Source organism: Trichomycterus rosablanca, chromosome 10, assembly GCF_030014385.1.
Source record: "Trichomycterus rosablanca isolate fTriRos1 chromosome 10, fTriRos1.hap1, whole genome shotgun sequence".
Taxonomy (NCBI): domain Eukaryota; kingdom Metazoa; phylum Chordata; class Actinopteri; order Siluriformes; family Trichomycteridae; genus Trichomycterus; species Trichomycterus rosablanca.
In genome coordinates this window covers 25,329,744-25,341,175 of record NC_085997.1, presented here as the reverse complement: position 1 = coordinate 25,341,175, position 11,432 = coordinate 25,329,744, and the positions used below count along the sequence as shown (strand labels likewise).

The window sequence follows — 11,432 nt, the reverse complement described above, 5'->3', positions numbered from 1 at the left end:
CACGTTTTTTTCAAATATGCAATATAAATACTTACTTTCAAACAAAACAAACTACGTAATTTTAGAGCATTACACCATAAACAAAGGCTCATGAAAACAATATAACATAAAACTAAAGAACTTACTAAACCAGACGGAGTGTGGATTGTTGATGTGAACAGATTGCGTCATCTTGTGGACAGTATGATAAACGCAGTCGAACTTTCCACATTCTTACTAATATTTATGAACTTTGCGGTTAAAAGGACTTTGCCCAAACTAAAAATTAAGCGACACGTTGTTCTAGTGTTTCGTATTTAATTTACAATCGCGCAAGATCAAGATAAACCAAGAAAGGAAGAGGCCTGTGGTTAGCATTAGCTAGTACAGTATAACCGACTTGAAACCGTTGATTCGATACTGATTCGGTTCATTTGAATCTCCTAAAACCGTGTGATTATGCCCAGTGATTATGTTTAGTAACACATCGAGTGATTTCAATGTTTCTCTTGTTAAACAATGTTACATGGCTTTCTATCATTGATACTTTCTATAATGTCCTCCTTCTGTAAAAGCTATGCAAACGAAAATTATGCTAATAAATCCCATCCTATGTCTGATCTCACAGTGTATAGCTGAAGATTCGGTTTCTCCACACTTGTCAGATCATGTATTTATGAACCTCTGTTTATTCTTGTTGGAACAACAAAATGCTTCCACAAACTGTTGTCAAAGTTAAAAAGTAATGTGGAGAAATATTTACAAATAATCCCAAAATGTACAAGAAGAATAAATTGAAGCAGAAGGAGGTAACTTAATAAATACAAGTTTGTGCTTCAAGAAGAAAAACCGGTAAGTCTCTTGTGTTATGAGGCTGTGTCTGTGGTAAAGGAGTACAATATAAATGTAGATATACATTATATATATATACAGTAGAAATTTGGCATTTTGACACCAAACACATAATTTAGCCTCCAAGAAAAACAACAAATTGTCCAAGACTTAAAAGGCAGACTGCAATCACAGCAGGACGTGTTACAATCGGCCCTTTGAGGGCCACCATAATGCAGATGTGGCCCTCGGTGAAAATGAGTTTGACACCCCTCGTGTAAACGTTTGACTTTAGTGTGTGTAACAATATATTTAATTTAAAACGTAACAAAATGTAGAACCATACTTTGTCTTTAATGCTTCCACACAATTCCTGAATGGTTTTGTAGTTTGAAAAAAGAGCATTAAAGAACCAAACCTTTTTGTTCTTTAAGGGATGGTGGAGGTAAAGATCTGTTGGACCGCCTTTAGCTTTGATTATGGCACACATTTGCTGTGGCATCATTTCCACAAGCTTCTGCAATGTCACATCATTTATTTCTGTCCAGAGTTGCATACATTTTTACCCAAGATCTTGTATTGATGATGGGAGATTTGGACCACTGCGCAAAGTCTTCTCCAGCACATCCCAAAGATTCTCAATGGGGTTCAGGTCTGGACTCTGTGGTGGCCAATCCATGTGTGAACATGATGTCTCATGCTCCCTGAACCACTCTTTCACAATTTGAGCCCGATGAATCCTGGCATTGTCATCTTGGAATATGCCCGTGCCATCAGGGAAGAAAACATCTATTGATGGAATAACCTGGTCGTTCAGCATATTCAGGTAATAATAATAATAATAATAAGTTACACTTATATAGCGCCTTTCACAAAAACCCAAGGTCGCTTTACAAACAAAAATAACAAAAAATAACAATCACACCAAAATAGCAGGGGAGGAAGGGGAAAAGTGCAGAGAAAAGAGATGGGTTTTTAGTAAAGTTTTACATTTGGATAGAGAAGTAGTAGACCGTAACGAGGATGGAAGAGAGTTCCAAAGCGCAGGGGCAGCAACACTGAAAGATCGGCCACCCATGGTGCTCAGTCTGAACCTGGGGACCACTAGGAGACCGGCATCTGATGACCTTAGGTTACGGGATGGATTGTAAAATTTTAGGAGGTCTGAAAGATAACGGGGACCCAACCCATGGAGTGCCTTATAGGTAAGAAATATAATTTTGTACTGTATGCGCATGGTAATGGGCAGCCAGTGAAGCTGCTCCAGGACTGGGGTGATGTGATCAAACTTCTTTGTATGGGTTAAGATCCATGCAGCAGAATTCTGGACTATTTGCAAGGGGCGTATAGATTTAGAGGGAAGCCCATGGAGCAAAGAATTGCAATAGTCCAGCCGAGAAGTCACAAAGGCATGGACCAGCGTCTCAGCTGCCGCAGAGGACAGTAGAGGGCGGTAGTCAGCTGACCTCATTCTTTGGGCACATAACTTTGCTGAACCTAGACCTGACCAACTGCAGCAACCCCAGATCATAGCACCGCCCCCACATGCTTGTACGGTAGGCACTAGGCATGATGGGTGCATCACTTCAGCCGCCTCTCTTCTTACTGTGATGCGCCCATCACTCTGGAACAGGGTAAATCTGGACTCATCAGACCACATGACCTTCTTCCATTGCTCCAGAGTCCAACCTAATGCTCCCTAGCAAATTGAAGCTGTTTTTGCCAATTAGCCTCACTGACAAGTAGTTTTCTTAAGGCTACACAGCTGTTTAGTCCCAATCTCTTGAGTTCCCTTCGCATTGTGCGTGTGGAAATGCTCTTACTTTCACTATTAAACATATCCCTGAGTTCTACTGTAGTTTTTCTATGCTTTGATTTCGCCAAACGTTTAAGTGATCGCCGATCACGATCATTCAAGATTTTTTTCCGACCACATTCCTTCCTCGAAGATGATGTTTCCCCACTGTCCTTCCACTTTTTAATAATGCGTTAGACAGTTCTTAACCCGATTTTAGTAGTTTCAGCAATCTCCTTAGATGTTTTCTCTGCTTGATGCATGCCAATAATTTGACCCTTCTGAAACAGATTAACGTCTTTTCCACGACCACAGGATGTGTCTTTCCACATCAATTAGGGTTAAATAACTATATATATATATATATAGTTTAGTCTAATGTTGGATTAAAAACAACTAATACATAATAAATATTGAAATGTAAATTCAAATGTGAGACTTACATTGGCTTTTTAAGTCAATGTACTAAGACAGGGGTGTCAAACTCACGGCCCGCGGGCCAGATCCGGCCCGCCACGTCATTTTATGTGGCCCGCGAGAGCTTAAACGACTGTACGATTGTTGTGATGGTTCGAGTCGTTACAGAGACGCACTTATAATTTAATGGGACACCTGCGCCTTTAAGAATTTAACTGTTGACACCGTAGTCATGGCAACTAACTTTGACCTTCGCTGAGAAGCCATGTGACTTTTACGGCAAAAGAACGAGGGTAGTAATGTAAACAATAATAATAAATATAAATAATTATCTTGCAGTATAATACCAAAGCATCGTCTGTAAGTAGTGGCGTTTATATTCTCAGTTGTTTGTAAATGTTTAGTGAGTATATCACAGTGTTTTAGTTACAAATTTACCGTAATTAAATACAATTGTTACCGTTACTATAGCAATTAGTATCTTTACACAAAATGCTAATTCGTTAGCGCTATTTTACGTTTGGTTAAATCTCATATTGTACCAGATGTAACACTTGACTACAGCTGCGTGCTTTTACTGTATTAAGTTCTTTATTGTTTTTATTGTTTGTATTTTTACTTCATTTTGATGCACACAGTGTATCACACAGCTGGGAAGCAAATAAAACCGACTGTATTCTGAAGGGAGCTGTCTGTCTGTCTGTCTGTCTGTCTGTCTAGCTGGGAAAGGGGGATAAACTATTAGTGAGGGCAGAACAATTGTCTTAAAATACACTGTAAAATCCTACATTAACTGCATCCCTCAAAACGCATGCTGATTTTGTGACCTGCAAAGTGACACATCCTGCCAGTAGATGATGTTAAGAAATATTTACACATAATCCCTAAAAGAAGATAAGTAAGAGAAGTAAGCAGAAGGAGGAAATGTAATGAAAATGAAAACAAGTTTGTGCTTCAGGAAGAGAAACCGGTGCGTCTCTTGTGTTATGAGGTCGTGTCTGTGGTAAAGGAGGACAATATAAATGCAGAATTCAGCCTCTAAGAAAAACAACAGACTGCAATCACAGCAGAATACGTTACAATCGGCCCTTTGAGGGCCACCATAATGCTGATGTGGCCCTCGGTGAAAATGAGTTTGACACCCCTTGTACTAAGATAAAGCTAGGTACATTGATCTAGAAATTTACTGAGCTTTTAGTAAGACAGCAGTGAAGAGTAAGGCTGTGCTGTAACAAGTATTAAATTAGTGGTTTAATTCTGGGTTCTTTAAATTGATTACCAAATCGCGATGACATGGAGGCACAGTGCTGTCGCCTGTTTGGGTTTTCTCCAAAAGTCCAAAGACAATCAGTCAGGTTAGCTGGAGCTACTAAAATTGCCCTAGGTGTGTGTGTGTGTGTGTGTGTGTGTGTGTGAAGGATTTGCGTCCTGTTCAGGGTGCTTCCTACATTTCGCCCAATGAATCAGACCCACTGCAACCCTTACCAGGTTTTATTTTACAGAAGGTTTTGCTGCAGTTAAACTAATAAAAAGTTGACAACTTTGCTTTATGTCTCCACTAATTACATATATTTTATTAATATTTATATATAATGTTTTGCTACCTTAATACTCGCTACATCAATAATACCGCAGAACAAAAAATGAACAAAAAATGAGTGTCTCAAAATACAGCAATAAAGCTCTTCTGGAGGCAAAAGATGGTTCTTTAAAATGAGCTCGTTTATTTTAATGTATTACTTTGTATTTGTCTTCATTGGTGCATTAAATACAGATTCTGATTCTGTAGATTCTTATCGATGACACACGTTCCATTATTCACGTCTTGCTGTTGTGCTGTGTGTCAGGATGTGATCGCGGTTTCTCAGGCTGAGTTCTGTAGTCACTGGAGGTCTTAACTAAAACATGTCGTGTACGGGGTCTGTAGGTGCACTTCTGCGGAGTGTGAGACAGCGGGCGGGTCGGGAGCGGATCCGCAGTGCAGCTGGTATACTGGGAGCGGGCAGTACCAGGCTGTACCGCAGCAGCAGTGGTGCAGAAGCTGCGGATCGAGGACCAGGCGGTTGGTACACTGTGGATTTGCGCAGTGATACAGTAACTGTACCCGGAACGGCAATGCGCAGCGCCATGGCACAGGCCCGAGTCGGGGACGATGTGTTCGGGGAAGATCCCACCGTCAATGGTCAGAAAATCAGCCGCACTGTACTATATCATTTGCTCATTATTACTACTGACTTCACAACCTGGACGGTCACCTAGCTGTTAGAAATTTAAAAAAGCTCAAATAATTAAATAAACTTACACAGAACTGGCCTTTATTTGTGTCATATAAATAGTTCTTTAAAATTAGCTTGTTTATTTTAATATATTACTCTCTGTGTGGAGTTTGCATGTTCTCCCCATGTCTGTATGGGTTTCCTCCGGGAGCTCTGGTTTCCTCCCACAGTGCAATAACATGTAAGTGAGGTGAATTGGAGATATAAAATTGTCCATGACTGTGTTTGACATTAAAAACTTGTGAACTGATGAATCTTGTGTAATTTTTTCTGAAGCTGGAGTTACATCACAGGGCCACCTCTGGAGCCAAGAGTTTTAAGGACCTTGCTCATGGGCCCAGCAATGACTGCAGAGCCGGGATTCAAACTAATAACCTTCTTGTTGGTAACCCATAGCTCTACCCACTAAGCTACCACTGTCCCTATACAGTATATCATAGTAAACCAGATGTTCAGTTGTTGTCTGGTTTCACAGACTGACTTGACTAACACTTAAACACTAAAATTGCTGCTGTTTTGTATTTTATTTCTTTTTTTAAAGGCACATCCATGTTTAACATGGATTTATCAAACTTTTTGTTTTTATCCTTGTGTTTTTGCAGAGCTGCAGGAAATAGCAGCAGATATGTTTGGCATGGAGGCAGCTTTGTTTGTACCCACAGGGACCATGAGCAACCTTATTGCAGGTAAGATTTTTAATGGTGTACAGAAGTGGTGTAGCAAATCTTTGAGGGTGTAGCAAATTTAGGTCTTGGCTAGTTAACACTAAAGTTTGCTCGTCAAATGAATGTTTGATTTGTTGTTGATCTGAATTGTACAATAATTCCCAATAATTAATGCTAGTCATCCCTACTAAATGTGTTTTGTCACAGAATGTCACAGAAACAAATTCTAAGTCTCGACTCTTTCTTCCATGCAGGGATTGTTTAATTATTTGACTCTAAGATGAACAAAACATGGAATTTGACCTGACGTGCTTAAACTATTGCATAATATTGTAGCATTTGGTTATACTCTGAGATATGCAGCAGCACATGTGACAGCACATAAACGGCCTGAGATTAATGGTATATTCAGTATGTTTGCCTTTTTTCAGTTATGGTGCACTGCAGAGAGAGGGGGGATGAGGTTATATTGGGGGATCTCTCTCATATACACGTCTATGAGCAGGGTGGGAGTGCGCAGGTAAGAAGAATAAAATCAGGAAGATCATACATGGGGGAGCTTTTAATTACCTGTTGATTTTAGATTTGAACATTGTATATTGACATAATTATTGTAAATGACAAACCCCATTTTTAAGAAAGCTGGGACACCTTGTAAAATGCAATAAAATCTGTGATATTGTTACTTCTTATGAATCTTTATTTGACTGACAAAAGTACATAAATTATTCTTAATCTTTTGGCGACCAACTTGATTGTGTTTTGTTGATATAAAAATGTTGAATTTGATACCTGCAAAACTCTCAACTTTGGGCGTGGGGAAAAATAAGAGGACAAGGGTCATAGAATACTCAGGTTGCATTGAAACAATAAACATTTCTCAATGCAAGATTGAATCTAACTTAGATCTTTCACCATGTACCATACATAATATTGTAAAAAACTGAAATCTCAGTTATTATAGGGCAAAGCTAGATACCACTGGCATTTGCATGAAAAATCATCAAGATACTGTGAAATATGGCTAGGGATGACATCGAAAAACAAACCACTTAACACAGTCCACGGCTTCATTAAGCAGTTCAGCCTGAAACTCACAAAAAGAAAGCTCTATGCAGTTCTAGGCCCAAACTGACCTCACAGATATGTGCTGTGGTCAGTTTTTCAATTACAGATTAATTGCATTTTACAAAATGTCCCAACTTCTCCAGCTACAAATATTAGTTTGTAGCTGGATATTTAAACTAACCTGTTGGATGCCAAATCATCTCAGTGTCTGATTGAAATGTAGTGAATGCTGATAAAAGACACCTGATTAATTTCCACAGCTCGCTGGAGTTCACTCCACCACTCTCACAACTCTGGCTGATGGAACATTTGATCTAGAGCAGCTGGAATCAAAGATCCGTCATGGTTACCCCGATGCCCACTACCCTCGCTCTCGCCTGGTGTGTGTCGAAAACACACACAACATCATGGGTGGACGAGTCCTCCCTCTGTCTTTCCTGCAGGAGGTTAGAGACAGTGCAGACTATAAACTATAGGTCTATCTAGTAAGAATAAAGTTAAAATTTTACATTTGTTTAAATTTTGTTTTGTGGTATTAATATGATCTAAACTTTCCCAATCAGCTACACTCACTAGCTGACAAATATGGACTTGCTGTTCATATGGATGGTGCAAGGCTAATGAATGCAGCAGTGGCACAGGGTGTGCATCCTTCAGTCATACTTAAACACTGCCACACTGTTAGTGTGTGTCTGTCCAAGGTAGGACCCATTCATTACCCATATACTGTATTTCTATCAGGTTTAATTTACTCACAAAATGCCTTGGTATTTCTGTGAATCCATGATGCTTGTCGCATGGTGAAGTTTGCCAATTCCTGCAGCAGAAAACATCACCACATCATTGTTGTCCCAACTCCATGCTTGACTGTGGAAGTAGTATTCTTCTGGCCTCAACTATCTTCACCCAAACTGTTGATCCAAATGTTTAAACAGTTTAGTTTTAATTTTTACTGAACAGAACTGTGTCCCAGAACTATGCAGGTCTATGCAAATTCCCTCAGGTGTATTACAGTCGACCCTTAATGTGACCCTTAAAGTATGGTGTGCACCATGGAGTCTGGCCAAATTTTCTTCATTGTCCTGATGGAAACGTTAAATTCAGAAATTGCTATGACATATGGCTTACAAGTGTATGTCAATGTTTGACTTTACCTATGCTGTATTTGGCAGGGATTGGGGGCACCAGCAGGGACCATACTTGCTGGGTCCAAGGACTTCATCCAGAGAGCAGTGCGTGCTCGTAAAGCATTGGGTGGTGGAATGCGCCAGTCAGGCATTTTAGCAGCAGCTGGAAAGATTGCCTTGTTAGACATGGTGGCTAGACTGAAAGTGGACCACACGAATGCCAGGTACTTTGCTAAAGGTAATATATGCATGTTAAAACATTAACTGTAACTGTATGTAATACATATAAACTAATGCTGCTTATACAAACTTGAGGAGTAATTCCACAGTTTTCCTTAATTATTCAAACCCACCTTAAAGTAGGGTAAACAATATACTGTGATAACAGATTCAGTGTTGCCTTTAATTGAAATATCTATCCAGTCATCCAGCCCTAACCCAAAACTTGGGTGTCACATAATTGGTTTGCAAAATTGACAGTGTTTAGTCTGTTCAGTAATGGAATCTGAGAAAGAAAATAATTTTTAAAATGAGATATTTTGACAGGCATTGTAATATTAAACTAAAACTTAAAATATCTTAGCTGTTTATGTAAGACTGAGGCTAACGATTTAATTGTCTGATTTTTTCTCTGAATGAACATTGGATTGAACTAAAGTCAGGCCATGTGGGGCCAGTCAGTAGAAATTTAAAAGCTTGATTAGTGTTTCAAAAGATTTCAGAGCCTGTTAGGAAACACTGGGACAATGCAACAATCTCACCCTTTCACCTACTGATACCTGTGGCCAATTTAGAATTTTCAATCCACCTACTTATGTAGATGGTAAGAAATGGTTCCAATAGGAGAGTTTAGCAGTTGAGATTCATTTCAAGGGTTCCAGGTCCCTGAGATTTGTTTAGGATTGAGATTCATTTCAAGGGTTCCAGGTCCCTGAGATTTGTTTAGGATTGAGATTCATTTCAAGGGTTCCAGGTCCCTGAGATTTGTCTCTCCAAAGATCTGAATTGACTTGACTGTGGAAGCTGGACTTTAAACTTTGGTGAGTTTTGAGAATAACTTGGATGGCAAAGTAGACAAAGAAATGCATCCTCAGCCAAGTGAAACCTCACTTTTTAGCCCAGATAACCAAACTGATACTATCTTCTTTTGGTAAAATTTGGAGAACCAGTTCATTGGAAAAGACAATTTGCTTGCAAAAGTTGAAGGTAAAAGAGCAGAATGACGCCCAGTAACAAGATGGATGATTACAAACAGAGAAACAACCCTGAAGACCCAAACAGAAGAAGTTTGTTCTAAAGAAACACTATCCATACGGTCATTAGGAGTTTGAATTGACTTGACAGCATTTAATAATAACACAATCAACATAAGATATACAATTGAAAACATCTAATATAAAGTCTCTTTATCTACAGGTCTGGCAGAGTGTGATCCACCTCTTTATCAGGTGGACGTGTCTGCGGTTGATACCAACATAGTGCGCTTTAGTTTGCGAGCTTCTGGGCCAAGTCCTGATGAGTTCTGTGAGCTGATGGAGAAGGTGACTGAAGAGGAGGTGAAAGCTCTGGACCGAGGTGTACAGGTGCTGATGTTCCCTCATGTTGGAGGCACCGTGAGAGCTGTATGGCATCTGGGCATTAGCGAGGAGGACACTCAGCTAGCTATAAAGAAAGCCCATTTTGTGGCCCAACAGATTAGTCTAAAATCAGCATTATAAAACGGATAGTTCCGGTCCTAAAATCTGATTGGCTGAGCCGCGTTCGAAGCCGTTGTAAAATCCCAGATAAACGCACACCTATGACCACCTCACATCATTCCATATTAATACGCCACTGAAAAGAAAAAGTTAATGTTATGTTCGCCCTCATGTTGCCTAGCAACACTGTTAATCGAACTGCCTTGTGTCGCGGAAGAATGCTTTATTGTAAGTTTATACACAATAAATACATTTATGAATTAAACATTGTTGTATTTATTATATTTTATGTTGACCGCCGTTTTATAAAAGCAATAAGCCACTCGAGACCGTGCATTACTGTTATGATTTTATCACGGGGAAAGAAGTTTTAGGCACTCCGCTTCGTGTTGTGCCAAAAATGTCATTCCTCGTGAAATCGCAGTAATGCAGTCTCTCGTGGCTTATTGCTTTAATAAAACCAATAAAAAAACCTAGCAAACACATTTAGTTTAATTTAAATAACACTGTTTAGTAATCTGAACCAAGACAGGAATTGTTTACTCCATTATCACTCCACATCAAAAAGTATTTTTTCAAATTTATATTACACATAAAATGCGTTTTAGTTGAAAATATAACTATTTAATAGATTGCCCCTGTGTGGACCTGGGGAAGAATAGGTCCTCAGCACTCCCTTACTGGGGCACTTTGTTTGCCATAAGGTGTCTGTGTACCAGACTCAATAAATATACCATGTATAACACATATGGTCCGAACACAACGCCCGACAGGGGGAACAGGTTTCTTTATAAGAAATATAAATTTACATTTTTGGTATTTAGCAGATGACTGATCCAAAGCGACCTACAGTACTGTGACACTATGCAGTCTGAGCAATTGAGGGTTAAGGGTCTTGCTCAAGGGCCCAACAGCAGCACCCTGGCAGTGGTGAGGTTTGAACCAGCAACCTTCTGATTACTAGTCCAGTACCTTAACTGCTAGGCTACAGCTGCCCAAGAAATGGTATCATCAACAGCGCGATCACACAACTCAAACATTTAAGCAATGGCAATTCATGTCACACTACACAGAGCTATCATAATATGCTCTTAAGCCAGCTATCATCTCCATATATTCTCCTGTAGCTGTATATAATTACAACCCTGTGCAGAACACAGGCGCAACAACAACACAAACATGGCAGTTTAAAAAAGAATACAAGAAGTACCAGAACCATAAACAAACACTTTAATTTGGACAGTAACAAACCATAGTACAAACCTTTGCAATGGTTGACCTGCTAACCAGATAACATTCACTACCAACTGATGAAACATTTAGTCTCTACAGCTTTAATCATAAAGACAGTACTGAAAATGGGGAATATTTGAACAATATTGAAAGAAGCCATAATCTTCCTCTTTCTAAAACAAGGAAAGGACCAAAACCTCCACGTCCCACATCCTGCGGCTTGCATTACATAGAAAGAACAGCATGAAAAATTACTAACATGTTCAAACTCAAAATCCTACCTAAAAACCATGAAAACAGTAAACACAGATCAATCCACAACAGTAAACCCACCGAAGCAAACT

General features: G+C 39.4%; 1 protein-coding gene across 1 annotated transcript; it reads left to right on the top strand.

Moving 5' to 3' along the window:
• Window positions 1–4,926: 4,926 nt before the first annotated feature.
• Window positions 4,927–10,120, top strand: LOC134321879 (uncharacterized). The gene is made up of 7 exons (XM_063003724.1): window positions 4,927–5,204; window positions 5,901–5,984; window positions 6,395–6,483; window positions 7,292–7,477; window positions 7,595–7,732; window positions 8,204–8,396; window positions 9,575–10,120. Exons 1-7 carry the CDS (start codon window positions 4,928–4,930, stop codon window positions 9,874–9,876), a joined length of 1,269 nt encoding a protein of 422 aa, XP_062859794.1. The 5' UTR covers window position 4,927; the 3' UTR covers window positions 9,877–10,120.
• The last annotated feature ends 1,312 nt before the right edge of the window (window positions 10,121–11,432 follow it).

What these genes read in the sequence shown, in the direction of transcription:
- LOC134321879 (XM_063003724.1), top strand. Translation starts at nt 4,928, where the DNA reads ATGTCGTGTACGGGGTCTGTAGGTGCACTTCTGCGGAGTGTGAGACAG. An exon ending in AGCAGGGTGGGAGTGCGCAG is followed by an intron (nt 6,484 to 7,291) that starts GTAAGAAGAATA and finishes TAATTTCCACAG; the next exon opens with CTCGCTGGAGTTCACTCCAC. An exon ending in TGCCAGGTACTTTGCTAAAG is followed by an intron (nt 8,397 to 9,574) that starts GTAATATATGCA and finishes CTTTATCTACAG; the next exon opens with GTCTGGCAGAGTGTGATCCA.